General features: G+C 47.0%; 1 protein-coding gene across 1 annotated transcript in view; it reads right to left on the bottom strand.

Annotated features, from left to right (window-relative positions):
- The window catches only part of gdf5 (growth differentiation factor 5), a 40805-nt gene extending 25443 nt beyond the window's left edge, over positions 1-15362 (bottom strand). The window contains exon 1 of the mRNA XM_068048857.1: positions 14636-15362. Coding sequence (XP_067904958.1) covers positions 14636-15140 — 505 coding nt within the window. The 5' untranslated portion in view covers positions 15141-15362. The remainder of the gene's footprint in view (positions 1-14635) is intronic.
- Between the last annotated feature and the right edge of the window lie 237 nt (positions 15363-15599).

The raw sequence follows: 15599 nt of genomic DNA, 5'->3' as shown, positions 1-15599 counted from the left end.
TGTTTTTGTGGGGAAGGGCAAATAGTTATCGTATTTGTTATTTAGGGGTGGGAAAGGGACGTTAGAAATTTATTTAATATATTTAGGGGGGTATGTCTTTAAAAATTTAAATTATGAGGCAGGGCTGGCTGCCCTTTAAAAATTGTGCCAGCACCTGGGCGCAGCCATTGGCAGAGACGGACAGTCCGGCCCCTCCATGAGATTGTGGGGGGGGGGGGGGGGGGAGGTGGGCCGCCCCGGCTATTTAAATGAGCCACCGCGCATGGGATCATGGTGGCTCTTTGGTGTGCGGCCCGCATTTTCTGAGCTCGACGCCATGATTGGCAATGGGCTCTTAAAATCCAGTCCGTCATTGTTATTGCTCAGGTCTTTAACGTTATCTTAACCACATCAATATAATCTGTTGGATCACAGAAGGATTGAGGGTGGCAGGAGGGGCATTTGCTTTTCAAGAGCACCAGAGCAACGATTCAGTTTAGGGCACCTTTATTTAATTAGAGGATGATACTAAATACCACCTCTGTAATCTGGAGTCAAATCTGCACACACACAATTGTAACAAGCCCTCTTTGCAACAGGTAATGTTGGGCAAAATGATCAGGAATCAGCTATCACCATTGCGTAGTTCCTTTCACTGTGTCCTCTTGGGGGCTCCGTACGATTTGCACAGTCCTGCCACTATCCCCTAGAGAGGGGCAAAGCCAGGGAGTGATGGGGCTGGGTATTAGATTTGGTTGTATTCCCGCAAACTAAATTCACATGCTTTTGTTAGAAGTATCATCTATCCATATCTCTTGAAGTCTATCCTGAAAACTAAAAATCTAATACTTAAACAGCGTAACACCCAGTTTCTTGTTAACGGCTCAACCCTCCCTCCCCATTAGACTTTACTGATGATATAAGTGCCATTGGTGATGATGATATCATTTGTCCCTACTTACAATCTCCATTTAAAGGGTTATTGAAGACCCCTCAATGCTTGTGCTGCCTTTCAAAGTCTTGCTGTGCCAGTGGTGTAATAGCAGTTCATTGTATCTGTTTTATGGAATGTTATATTTTCCTGGAAATTACAAGGTGCAATCTCACCAAATGAATGCTGAACTGTTTTGCAGTAAATGGATTAATGCTTCTACCAAGATAGAGGAATTTGATACACATTAAGGGGTAAATTTTCCTCTTCCACCTGGGCGTAATCGGTTGGGAGTAGATCGCCTGGACATTGAGTGAAAATCAGCTACTCCACAACAAGAGGATGACCATGAGATTCCCCCCACCCCCCACCAAAGTGGTGAAGACAGAAATTTATCTCTCAGCGTCCATACAGTAATCTCGCACAATGCAATTCCCGGTTTTCAGGCTTCTTTTTTCTCCAGTTTATCTTTTTGGTGATTTTTCGCCCTCATCAGGGTGAGGAATGCTACTACTGAGTAAATTCAAGAAAGAAAGACTTGCATTTATATAGTGCCTCTCATGATCTCAGAGCTAGGTCACAGATCAGCCATGATCTCTTGAATGGTAGAACAGGATTGAAGGTCCAGATGTCCTCCTCCTATTCCTATGTTCCTCAGAACGTTCCAAAGTCCTTTACAGCCAATGAAGTACTTTGGAAGTGTAAACTCTGTTGTAATGTAGTAAGCGCGACAGCCAATTTGTTCACAGCAAGCTCCCACAACACAGTAATGCGATAGTGACCAGGTTTTCTATCATTTTATTAATGTTGGTTGAGGGATAAATATTGGCCAGGACACCAGGGAGAGCTCCACTGCTCTTCTCCAAAATAGTGCCATGGAACCTTTCACATTCACCAAAGAGGGCAGTTGGGGCCTCAGTTTAACGTTTCATCTGAATAAGGACCTTTCCATCTGAACACCCAGAGTTAACGTCACATTCTGTCAGGAAGGGAATAGATTCTTTCCGGGTTGGTACAGTAGAGAAGTAGGATAGCAAAGGAGAAGTAGGGGGAATCAGCATAAAGAAGCAAAGAGTTAAGAGAGATGCCAGGAAGTGCTTATTTCCCACCAGTGGTAGGTGGGTTCGGGAGTGGGCAGGGGGAGGTGTTGGTTGAGAGGAGAGGCATTAGCGAGACAGGTTAAATATTCAATAGAGCAGGTTTGATGAATTAGCTGGCCCTTTGCCGTCCTTTTTCATCTTTATGCTTGCAACTATGGATGAGATGCAAAGAAAATAGTAAAAGGGTAGTCAAAGGAAGGGCAGGGCCAATTAGGCACCAGAAAGGAAATCTCCTCATCGAGGCAGAGGGTATAGCTGAGCTATTAAATGGATCTGCCTTCACTAGTGAAGTGGATTCTGCCAATGCTAGCAGTAAAGGGAGCAGTAGCGATATCAGATAGGATAAAAATATAGAGATACACTAAAAAGGTGGGCAGTTTTCAAAATAGAAAAGCTACCCAGTTCAGTTGGGACTCATCCTAGATTACAGAGGAAAGTAAGAGTGGAAATTCCAGAGACTCTGGCCATAATCTGCCAATCCTCCTTGGATATGGGGCTGGTGCCAGAGGACTGGAGGATGGTAAATTTTACACCCCTGTTTAAAAAGGGGGGAGAGGGATAAACCCAACAGCTTCAGGCCAGTCAGCCTAACGTCGCTGGTGAGGAGACTTTTAGAGACAATAATCCAGAACCAAATTCATTGGCATTTGGAAAAATCTGGGTTCATAAATCGAAAGTCAACCTCGATATGTTAAAGGGCAAATTGTGTTTGACTGAATTGATCAAGCTCCTTGATGGAGTAACAGAGAGGGTTGATGAGGGTGGTGCAGTTGATGTGTATATGGACTTTCCAAAGGTGTTTGCAAAGTACCACATTGTAAATTTTTTAACAAAATTAAAGCCCACAGGATTAAAGGAACCGTGGCAGCATGGATACAAAATTGGCCAAGGGACAGGAAGCAGAGAGTAGTGGTGAACGGTTGTTTTTCAGACTTGAGGGAGGTTTACAGTGGTGTTCCCCAGGGGTCAGTGTTAGAACCACTGCTCTTTTTAATATACATTAATGACTTGAAAATGGAGGGCTTAATTTCAAAATTTCCAGATCAGACAAAACTAAGAAATGTACTAAACAATAAGGAGGATAGTACCAGACCTCAGGTCAACACAGGCTGATGACATGGGCAGGCACATGGCAAATGAAATTTAACGTAGAGAAATGTGAAGTGATACATTTTGGCAGGAAGAAGAACGGGAGGCAATATGAAATAATTGATCTAATTTTAAAGGGTGTGCAGAAACAGAGACCGGGCAATTTGTGGGCACAAATCTTTGAAGGTGGCAGGATAAGTTGAGAAAGCAGTTAAAAAAAACCATATGAAGTCCTTGGCTTTATTAATAGAGGAATTGAGTATAAAAGTAAGGAACTTATGTCAAACCTTTGTAAATTAGGCCCCAGCTGGAGTATTGTGTTCTCTGGAGAGACTAGAGAAGCTGGGGTTGCTCTGCTTAGAGTACGGAAGGTTAAGAGGAGATTCAATAGAGGTGTTCAAAATCACAGTTTTAATAGAGTAAATAAGGAGAGACTGTTTCCAGTAGCAGATGGGTCAGTAACCAGAGGACACAGATTTAAAGCGACTGGCAAAAGAACCAGAGGTGACATGAAGAAACATTTTTTTTAATGCAGCAAGTTGTTATGATCTGGAATGCGCTGCCTGAAAGGGCAGTGGAAGCAGATTCAGTAGTGGCTTTCAAAAGGGAATTGGAGAAATACTTGAAGGGGAGAAAAATACAGGGTGATAGTGAAAGAGAGGGGGGAGTGGGACTAATTGGATAGCACTTTCAAAGAGCCAGAGCAGGCACGGTGGGCCGAGTGGTCTTCTTCTGTGCTGCATCATTCTATAAAAGGTCCTCCCCTCTGCCCAAACAAGATACCTCCAACCCTAGCACCAAAGTGTGACATTTCATTCTTCACATAGAAACCGTTCAATAGTTGTCATCATCTGAATGAGATTGTCAGTTTGTCCTCAGTTTCATGCTGTGTACTTGCATCTATTAAGGACTGGGTAGAGTGACCACGCCAAAGTCATCACCTTCAATCTGGGTTAGATTTAAGGTCAGAGTCCATTATCCCCCTCCACCGCCAGTTCTACTGTATTAATTCACTGTATTACTTAGCTCTTCCATCCCTTTTCAACAAGAAACAGCAATAATTTACGGGAGTAACTGCTCGGATAGTGATTAGATTTTGAATTCAGGTTGATTCTAATAACTGCAGACACCATGGTTTTGTCCCATCCACAGGAAAATCCAACATTTGCTCATGGCAGACACAAAATAGCTCCCAAAATCTCCAGTCCCCACCACTAGTGAATGGCACCTGCCAGAAGCATGCAAAGGGTGAATATCAACTAATGGCACAGTAAGGATTGACTTTGAAGAGCTCCAGAGTGGAATAGCACACCGTCAGTCCATGTCTAATGCCACACATGAGAAATAGCCATTTGGCCAAGGTAGCTAAGGGGGCTATTGGCAGCTGTAATGAGTCACTGCTGACTGGAGAGAGATGGAGATGATTGGAAGAAGGCATTCTGAGACACTCCCTCCCCCCCCCCCGCCATAAAAAACACCACAGGTTACAGAAGATGGGTAGGATTCAGGGGCAGGGCACAATACCTAAGGCAGAGGGAGTCTTTCCTCAGCTGGCTCATAGGATTGTATAGATCTACGTCCAATTTACCAGATTCAGCATTGACCTACCAGAACTTTTTGGGGTTTTTCTTGAGAAATATTACACAAAAGAAAAGATGAATGCATTTCCTAAAGAGGAAAATGAGTTTCAGCTCTGTGCCAGCACTTAAAATATACAAAGCATTCTGGATAGTGGAAAGTGACTAATGGAGCTGTCAATTTATCCCTGGGTTCAAATGATGTCATAAGCCATGAGAAGGAACCTTAGAGAAACTGTCTGAACCATGGCAACCTCATTATTAAGTCAAGCCATTCATTATTATTCTAATGTATGTCCATTGGTCTATAAAATAAATCATTGTTCGCAACAGTTAAAAATACAACCAATGATAAGTAAAAGGGACTGTCGCACACAATCAAGTAAATTCATAATCCCATCATCCCAATATTCAAGCTTAATGTTGGGAGCAAAATTTCCAATGGCTAAAGGGTGGATAACCAGGGAAGCACAGACTTAAGGTGGTTGGCAAAAGACGCAAAGGGCGACAAGAAAAAACATTTTTACGCAAAGAATAAATGGGATTTGGAATACACTGTCTGATAGGGTGGTGGATATAGATTTAATAGTGGCTTTCAAAGGAGAATTGCATAAATACTTCAAAGAGAAAGAATTGCAGGGATATGGAGAAAGAGCAGGGGGAGGGGACTAACTAAGTTGCACTTCAAAAGAGCCAGCAGAGACTCGATGGGCCAAATGGCCTCCTTCCGTTGCAGGCTCAGTCACCAGCTTTACTGAGGTGGCTGCCCTCAGCTGGGCTAATAGTCCAAGCATAGGAAAGCTCCAAAAATGCACCAGCAGCCAGAAGGAACAATCCAGTAACCAACCTGTAAGAAGTTCATGATCCCTTTAAATAGCAGGGTTGGTGTTAGGACATCCTTCATACCATTTAAAGTCATGTTCAGCTATGCAAGGTTAAGACAGGGTGTAGCAGTTAGCTGCCACCCAATCCCTAACTGCTACCCAGCCCCTAACCATTGCCCCAGTCCATTAATGCTTACTTACTAGAGTTAATGATTACTCCTGGGCTACACAGTCGAGGGAGAAACTAGCCAGGTTTCTGACCCCTGATTTCTCCGGCTGGGAAGGGCTTATGTATGAATATCCATTCGTCAGGCCTATACTCAGCAGTGACACTTCTGTCTGAATTCAGCCTGCCAACTCTCACCCTCTTGGCTTACACATGGAGCACGGGCAGCTCTGAGAGAGCCACCTGCGGGATCACAGTCGTCACACCTTGAGGATACACAAAGTTAAATTGGAATGATATTGTTTGGAGACAGAAAAAGATATTTGAGTGCTGTTACGGTAGAGTATAAAGGTGATAATTCAGAGCAGAGTATAAGAACAATATTCTAAATAACAGTCAAAGAGAACTGGGACTCCAATGTACATTATGTATAGAATAATGAAGCGCTCTGGGCTAAGATAATCAAATGATGAAGGAATGTTGGCTCCTGTTCTTTTTGGGGCCATGAACATATAATCTATAAAAAGCAACTAGTCAGGTCTGGATAATGTCAGTTGGAGTTTAGTTAAAATATTTAGGGGTTTTTCTTGACTACCTTTGGGATCAGGGAGAAATTTTGCAGGATTTCCCCTCAAGAAATAAAATGAATGCTGAACAAATTGCGTATGAATTGTTGAATGAATGGACTGAATGGATTAATCAGTCATTCCTTATTCCCTACTTCTTTAGTTCTTCATTTACAGATAGATACTGATAGCTAGTACATTCCTCATTACTGCTTTATGATGAAGCCTCAACCACTAAACCTGGGGCCACCAGGTTCTGCTCTACCTGGCTGTGTTGTTTCCTCTGCGGAACCTTTCCAAACTGAGCCCACGGAGGAGGAAGGGTCAATATTACTTCAGCCAGGTGATACTTGCTCAGTTTCCAGAATGCCATGCTTGGAAGACCTTGCTCCTGGGTCACTGGTACAAAGTGAAGATTGTCCAATGCTAATTGGCTAATCCATGGTGTAATCACCCTACTAATTGCATCATCACATCCTTCTGCTCTATGATCCAGGTGAAGGGTCTTGAGCTCCTTCTAGTGGCCGAGATGTGCAGCAACAGTGACAAAAACCTCAGGGCAGTTTTATAACAAATGCACAGTGTCAACAGACAAAGAGAGGAAGCAATGCATAGCATGTTAGCAGCAATCAAAATATTACCCTCATGATGCTCTTTCTTTCATAATGAAAGGGCTAAAGTTGGGAAATAATTGAAGAAAAGGTCATGATTATACTGTTGATTACTTCCGCCACCAGCATTCACTTAGGCAAGTGATATAGCTAAGCGTTAAAACAAACCCTGATGTGCTAAGACGTATGTGAACTGCCCACCTTTGACCTCATTACTGCCATGAATTTAAAAAGGTAAACAGACTATGCAGCAAATCAGTCAGCATCTGTAAAGAGAAAAGGCAGGTTACGTATAGGTTTCGGGTTCCTTTTTTGCAGTTGGTTATATTTTCCAGTGCTGCATTGTGATCTCACTGATCTCACCAGCAGTGGCTTTGGGCAAACAGATACATGATATCGGACATTAAGTTGGCACCCTGACTGTCCAAGATTTGAACAGAAGATTAGATGCTACATTGAGAAAGTTACCACTGCATTGGACTAAAAGAATTTAAAATGTTGAACAGTGTACCAATTTGACCTATGTTGCAAAACCAAAAAGTGCTGGAAATACTCAGCAGGTCTGGCAGCATCTTATTTATTTTACTTATTTAGAGATACAGCATTGAAACAGGCCCTTCGGCCCACTGAGTCTGTGCCAACCATCAACCACCCATTTTATACTAATCCTACATTAATCCCATATTCCCTACCACATCCCCACAATTCTCCTACCACCGACCTACACTGGGGGCAATTTATAATGGCCAATTTACCTATCAACCTGCAAGTCTTTGGCCGTGGGAGGAAACCAGAGCACCCGGTCACAGGGAGAACTTGCAAACTCCACACAGGCAGTACCCAGAGTCAAACCTGGGTTGCCAGAGCTGTGAGACTGCGGTGTTAGCCACTGCGCTGCCCAAACTGTGGAGAGAGAGGAAAAGTTAACGTTTCAGGTCTGTGATCTTTCATCAGTGAGATCACAGACCTGAAACGTTAACTCTGCTTCTCTCCCCACAGATGCTGCCAGACCTGCCGAGTATTTCCAGTACTTTTTGTTTTTGTTGCAGATTTCCAGCATCTGCCGTATTTTGCTTTTACTTGACCTGTGTTGTGCCCACTGTCTATCCTGTGGTGTGATGTGTCTGTTGGGCACGCTAGACCTGGATCACAAGACACAACACACCACAGGAAGCTTTACCAAACCTCCAAGGTTAATTGAGGTCTCTTAAAATCTGAGAATAAATAAGGCCACAGGAGGGGGCCAAAACTACTGTAAGATTTCAGAATCTTTTATCCCTGACAAACTCAACCTTCCTGACTGCCTGCCCTTTTCCGAGTTGGGAATACTGCGTCAGGTAAATACTCCGCATGAAGTAGTAGCAAGGAAACACGGAGCAGGAAGAGGCAGGTTCCATTCTGGATCAGAAGCTCTGTCAGTTGTTCTCACTCAAGCTGGCTGTAGAGGCACCACAACTGACTTTAACTCCTGTGATTAGGAAGTGAAATTTCAACCAGGAGTCCTACCCAATGACTGACCCTTGCTGGAAAATGCATGGTGGCCGACATCAAATGAGAACAGGATCAGGTGGACCACTGGTGCCGGTCACAGGAAACCAGGCAACCACCACCAGCCCCCACACACATACACAAACGCACTCTCTAGACTAAAATGTATTGATTATCCACTTGGGAAATAATATGAAGCAGCCATTGCTCCAGGATGAGTTAATGTGTCCAGAAAAGAAGCGAAGAAGATTGGACAGGAAAAGTACTGAAGAAAAATCCTAAAATTATTGATTGTATTAAAAATTTACAGAACTTCAGTTATTATTCAGAGTAGGGGCATTAAAGCTGAACTGTCTGTTGAACTTTGTATGAGGAAGTATACATTTATCATAATGTACAAAGGTCCAACTTTGAATAAGACAAAGCCTAAAAACCCGTCAAAAAGTCCAGGTGAAGACACACATCTGACACATTTGGTTTAAAATTGTCTCATTGTCTAATGATTTTAGTAAGTGGTTTTACATTTATTTTAGTTACAGTCTGCAAATCTGTTCTAATTATCTCCCTGCTTCCACTGAAGGAGCTGACCAGTTCTGGAGTGGAGGTTCACACGTGCCAGCTGCCCTCTGCCACTTCACCGAAGTGCCCATTCCTCAACATGCGAGCCGAAACAGCGAACTCTTCAACCATGTGGGGCGTGTCCTCACTCACCATCCCCACTGTCCCCTGCTGTGTCCTGACCAGATAAAATAATCCAAGCAAAATGTCCCACTCTTGCAGGCTCACTGTTGATCAATCTTCTTTCCCCTGACCTAGAAAGCTAGCACCCTATAAATCGCAGGCTTTAAAGAGACCTCCCTGGAATGCTGTTTTCATTACACACGGTTCAGGATTCTTGCTGCTGTCTCAGAGGTGACATTCCTAAAAAGGTCTAGTTTTTTTGTCGATGAAACTGAAACCCTGGCCTATGATTGGACTGGCAATCCCAAGAATGGAGATCATTTTCTCACAGGGCCAAAATAAATCAAATTCCATTCTTATTACATGGGCTTCTGGTCCTAGTCTTGGATAATATTCAGCAACAGACAACAACTTGCAGTTATATAGCACCTTTAACGTATAAAATGTCCCAAGATGCTTCAAAGGATTGATTATCAGAAAAAAATTTGACATTGAGCCACATAAGGAGATATTAGGACCGATGGCCAAAAGCTTTGTCAAAGGGATAGGTTTTATGTTACATCTTGAAGAGGAAGATGAGGTACACAGTATTTTCCATGAAAGTGGCCTTATAATACAGCTCACCCCATGTCAACACTGTGCCTTATCCAACCTTATCTCTGTTCAAATCATGTGGTGTCTGGAGACCTAATCTGACACATGCCTAAACAAGTCTATGCATCGACATGGCAACAGGTCTTTCCACGCATGCACAGTGCATTCCAATTCCTTGTCTAATTTCCTATCTCATTATCAGAAGAAAACAAGGGTAAGGAAATGGGGAAACCAGTGAACAGATGAAAGGAGAGAGAGATAAAGAGCGGGAGAGATGTTCATCATTTCCTAAAGGAAGCTTCACATCTTCAACTCATTCCTCCCTCAATCGTCTTTTCATCCTTCTGTCTAATCTCACAGTCTAGGCCTCACCCTCATCCCAAACCCACCCTCACACTCACCCACTCACGAAATCCCTACCTCAATTCCGACCCCAAATCTGCCCTCACACTGACCCCCCACCCTTACCCCCGATCACTGCAACCTCAACTCCGACCCACCCCACCTTCACTCTGGCCCCACCCTCTCCCTCAACCTCACCCCCATCCTCACTCACCCACACACACTCACATACACACGCTCACAACTCAGCCCCTCACCTTAACCCCACCCCACCCTCATCCCTTCCTCACGCTCACCTCCAACGCCACCCTCATCCCACTCTCATCCCTGACCCCACTCACCCCCACCTGCAACCTTGCCCTCACTCCACCTTCGCCCTAACCCTCTCGCTCACCGCCACCCACAAGCTACAGGTGAGACAGTCAAGCCTCGTATCCCAAGAGAGAATTCCTGTCCCTTACTCCTTCCTTGCTGTCTGATATTCCTAGCCCAGTGATATGCATCATCTGCCCCATCAACAAAAAATCACTTTACTGAAAATCAAAGCAAAAATAACACATTCAGTTGAGCATTTGTATACTTAAGTTTTCACATGTTTGTTTCAAATATATTTAATATATAAATATATTTATTTTAAATATGTTCCCATTTCTTTAGAAATTTGAATAGGTATAAAGGAAAGGTGTCATGCAATTTACTTTTTACTTAAGATTTACACTAAACAAACTCAAGTATTGTCAGTGCTGGTTATCGTGGGTGTTCTTTCTGTAGAGGCTCAGCTTTGTAAAGTAACACTTTGCTCTGTGAGTTCCTAATTGCTGATCAGTTAATGAACATTTTATAAAGCTGAGATGCTGATAGATTCTCAAAGATACAGGCAAGCAGAATCTGAAGTGGCAGCAGATTGTCCGGGACCCTGGTTTCTATTACATAAGGAGTAACTCAGACACTGATAACTGGGTGGGTTTGTTATGGGGGAATTTGTTACACTGAACTAGACATTTGGCAGGTTGGGGGTCATGGGCAAACAAGGAACCACTCAGAAAATTGGGCATATATTTTCAGAAAACAACAATGTGCATTTATATAGTGCCTTTAACATACTAGAACGTCCCAAGTCCATTCACTGAAACCTTATCAAATAAAATTTGACACTAAGTCACATGAAGAGATAGGACAGGTGTCAAAAAGCTTGGTCATAGAGGAAATGTTGCTCTAAAAATAAGCAAGAACAATTAGTTTTCCTTCTACCATTCTGCTCTCCAATTAGACAATGATATTGGAGTTTTTGATTAATCACAGCAATCAGTCTCTGTCAGTTAGTCTACAACAAACCCAGACATGAAGTGAGAAAAGTGGTGGGGAGCAGTGGGAACCATGGGTCTAAAATCAACTTTTAGCTCTAAGCATGCTGCAATTACTATCCTGATCAAACTCTCCAAATTCTTTCAATAAGTTAGTGAAAGGAGTAGAGTGAAAAATAAACAGAACTTATCACTAATGATACATAAACAGGAAACACTCAGCAAGTCTGGCAGCATCTGTGGAGAGAGAAACAGAGTTAACGTTTCAGGTCTGTGGCCTTTCATCAGAACTTCAACTCATTGGCCTGAAACAATAACTATTTCTCTCTCCACAGACCTGCTGAGTATTTCCAGCATTTTTTGTTTTTATTTCACATTTCCAGCATCCGCAGTAATGTGCTTTAATCACTAAAGGTAACTCATTACCTGTTGGAATTCTCTAGACAGTGCCTCTATCTATTAATAGCTTCCCACACAACTGACTGTAAGTCAGGAGCCAATGTTAAAATTTGGATGTGACAAAAAGCCAGCTGGACTCCAGGTTCCAGTCTAATGCCAGCTCCTTACCTGCCTCAGACACTCCTGAATCTTTATATTCCGGGTGGAAATCTGATGCTGAGTGTGTGTGTGTGTGTGTGTGTTTATCTCAAAACATCTCCCTCCCTTGCAAAAAAAGAGGCTTTTGGTGTGAAAGTAAACAGCCAGATTGAAAAGGCGAAAGGGAAATTAAGGGACAGGATGTGGCGATGTGGGTCGGAATGTGTCACTATGCCTGTGGATTTGCACGGAGCTGGACTGTGTATCTCCTGTCCCCATTCCCTCTCCCCTGTCCCCTTTCCCTCTCCCTGTCACTCCACAGTCCCTCTCTCTCTCCCTGTCCTTCTCCCTCTCCCTGCCCTCTCCCTCTCCCCTGTCCTTGTCCCTCTCCCTGCCCTCTCCCTCTCCCCTGTCCCTCTACCTCTCCCTCTCTCTCTCCTGTCCCTCTCTCTCACCCTGCTTTCTCCTTCTCCCCTGTCCCCCTGTCCCTCTCCTTCTCCCCTGTCCCTCTCCTTCTCCCCTGTCCCTCTCCTTCTCCTTCTCCCCTGTCCCTCTCCTTCTCCCCTGTCCCTCTCCCTCTCCTTCTCCCCTGTCCCTCTCCCTCTCCCCTGTCCCTCTCCCTCTCCTTCTCCCCGTCCCTCTCCCTCTCCCCTGTCCCTCTCCCTCTCCCCTGTCCCTCTCCCTGTCCCTCGTCCCTCTCCCCTGTACCTCTCCCTCTTCCTTGTCCCTCTCCCTCCCTCTCCCTGTATCGCTCCCTTGTCCCTCTCCCCTATCCCTCTCCCTCTCTCCCTCACCCATGTCCCTCTCCCTTTCCCTTGTCCCTCTCCCCCTCCCCCTCTCCCTTTCCCTTGTGCCTCTCCCTCTCTCTCCCCTGTCCCTCTCCCTCTGCCCCTCTCCCCTGTCCCTCTCCCTCTCTCTCTCTCTCTCCCTCTCTCTTGTCCCTCTCCCTCTCTCTTGTCCCTCTCCCTCTCTCTTGTCTCTCTCCCTCTCTCTTGTCTCTCTCCCTCTCACCTCTCCCTCTCTCCCTCTCCCTTGTCCCTCTCTCCCTCTCCCTTGTCCCTCTCTCCCTCTCCCTTGTCCCTCTCTCCCCCTCCCTTGTCCCTCTCTCCCCCTCCCTTCTCCCTCCCTCCCCCTCCCTTCTCCCTCCCTCCCCCTCCCTTCTCCCTCCCTCCCCCTTGTCCCTCTCCCCCTTGTCCCTTGTCCCTCTCCCCCTTGTCCCTTGTCCCTCTCCCCCTTGTCCCTCTCTCCCTTGTCCCTCTCTCCCTTGTCCCTTGTCCCTCTCTCCCTTGTCCCTCTCCCCCGGTCCCTCTCTCCCTTGTCCCTCTCCCTCGCCCTTGTCCCTCTCCCTCTCTCCCTCTCCCTCATCCCTCTCTCCCTTGTCCCTCTCTCCCTCTTGTCCCTCTCTCCCTCTTGTCCCTCTCTCCCTCTTGTCCCTCTCTCTCCCTCGTCTCTCCCTCTCTCTCTTGTCCCTCTCCCTCTTCCTCTCCCTCTCTCTCTTGTCCCTCTCCCTCGTCTCTCTCCCTCTTGTCCCTCTCCCTCTCTCCTGTCCCTCTCCCTCTTGTCCCTCTCCCTCTCGTCCCTCTCCCTCTCCCTCGTCTCTCTCCCGCTCCCTCTCTCCCTTGTCCCTCTCCCTCGCCCTTGTCCCTGTCCCTCTCTCCCTTGTCCCTGTCCCTCTCTCCCTCTCCCTTCCTCTCTCTCTTGTCCCTCTCCCTTCCTCTCTCTCTTGTCCCTCTCCCTTGTCCCTCTCCCTCTCTCTCTTGTCCCTCTCCCTCTCTCTCTTGTCCCTCTCTTGTCCCTCTCCCTCTCCCTCTCTCCCTTGTCCCTCTCCCTCTCTCTTGTCCCTCTCCTTCGTCTCTCTCCCTCTCTCTCTTGTCCCTCTCCCTCTCTCCTGTCCCTCTCTCTCTTGTCCCTCTCCCTCTCTCCTGTCCCTCTCCCTCTCCCTCTCCCTCGTCTCTCTCCCTCTCCCCCTTGTCCCTCTCCCTCGCCCTTGTCCCTCTCCCTCTCTCCCTCTCCCGTCCCTGTCCCTCTCTCCCTTGTCCCTCTCCCTTGTCCCTCTCCCTCCCTCTCTCTCTTGTCCCTCTCCCTCGTCCCTCTCCCTCTTCCTCTCTCTCTTGTCCCTCTCCCTCTTCCTCTCCCTCTCCCTCTCTCCCTTGTCCCTCTCCCTCTCTCTTGTCCCTCTCCTTCGTCTCTCTCCCTCTCTCTCTTGTCCCTCTCCCTCTCCCTCTCTCTCTTGTCCCTCTCCCTCTTCCTCTCCCTCGCTCCTGTCCCTCTCCCTCTCTCTCTTGTCCCTGTCCCTCTCTCCCTTGTCCCTGTCCCTCTCTCCCTCTCCCTTGTCCCTCTCCCTCCCTCTCTCTCTTGTCCCTCTCTCCCTCTCCCCTCTCCCTCTCTCTCTCTTGTCCCTCTCCCTCTTCCTCTCCCTCTCTCCCTTGTCCCTCTCCTTCGTCTCTCTCCCTCTCTCTCTTGTCCCTCTCCCTCTTGTCCCTCTCCCTCGCTCCTGTCCCTCTCCCTCGTCTCTCTCCCTCTCTCTCTTGTCCCTGTCCCTCTCTCCCTTGTCCCTGTCCCTCTCTCCTTCTCCCTTGTCCCTCTCCCTCCCTCTCTCTCTTGTCCCTCTCTCCCTCTCCCCTCTCTCTCTCGTCCCTCTCCCTCTTCCTCTCCCTTTCTTGTCCCTCTCCCTCTTCCTCTCTCCTGTCCCTCTCCCTCTTCCTCTCTCCCTCTCTCTCTTGTCCCTCTTCCTCTCCCTTGTCCCTCTTCCTCTCCCTTGTCCCTCTCCCTCTCTCCTGTCCCTCCCCCTCGTTCTCTTGTCCCTCTCCCTCTCCCCTGTGGACAAAGTCCAGTTTCATTCTCACCTTCTCCTTTATCCACGAAGCTGGTGATAGTGTTGGCCAGTCCTGCCGCTTGCCGCAAGCTGCTGTTGAAGCCTCTCCGCTCTGCCACTGACAGGGTCTTGTACAGGAACAGCATGTAATCGTGAGGAGTCACCTGGGGGCTCCCAGTCTTCCTGGATCTTCTCAGACTGCTGGCCGCTCCTCCCTCGGCTTTCTTGCCCTCTCCAGCCCTGCGGTTCCCCTTCCCGTTCACAGACATTCCTGATTTAACGCCGGGGGTCCCTCTGCCAGCTCCGGGGGTCCCTCTGCCAGCCCCTGGGCTCCATCTGCCAGCTCCGGGGCTCTGGCCCTTGCCGGTGGGGTGCTTTCTGCCTGTCCCGGAGGGCAGGAGCCCCTGGCGGAGCCCCGAGTGGCTCTTGCCGGTGCTGGCGGAGTGAGGGAGCAGGGCGGCGGTGTGGGATCGGGGCAGGTAGCCGAAGCAGCTCAGACTGCAGATCAGGAGGGCGAAGCTCCTCAATAGTTCCATGCTCCCAACTCACCGGGCACTATTCCTTCCAGATCAACTCCAAGCTCAGAATGGAACGACTCCCAAAACTTCCAGACAAACTTCTCCAAAACTTTCCTCCGAACTTTATCAAACTGTCCCATAGTGGACTCGGCTGATTACAGATAATCCCAGATCTATCAGCCAGTGAAGAAAGCAGAGAGAGAGAGAGAGACAGGGGCACGGAGGGAAAGAAGCAGGTTCTCTTTTGCCAGGCTTTCTTCTTACTGCTTTTTCCAGCCCAGGGGGTGACTCAGTCCTGTTTAAATCCCTCATCCAAGAGGCACAAATGCGTAATCCTACCCAGCGCCCTCTCTCTTAAAAACTTCCAAACTTTGAATCACTTCCAGTAAAAATATTTCACACTCAGATTGCGTCCAGGGGGCAGGTGCTGGCCATCGTTCTAAACCTGCTCTTAGCAATCGGCGAGAGAATTTCAAC

The sequence above is a fragment of the Heterodontus francisci genome, chromosome 16, assembly GCF_036365525.1.
Source record: "Heterodontus francisci isolate sHetFra1 chromosome 16, sHetFra1.hap1, whole genome shotgun sequence".
NCBI classification, from domain to species: domain Eukaryota; kingdom Metazoa; phylum Chordata; class Chondrichthyes; order Heterodontiformes; family Heterodontidae; genus Heterodontus; species Heterodontus francisci.
This window is presented reverse-complemented; position numbering and strand designations above follow the sequence as displayed.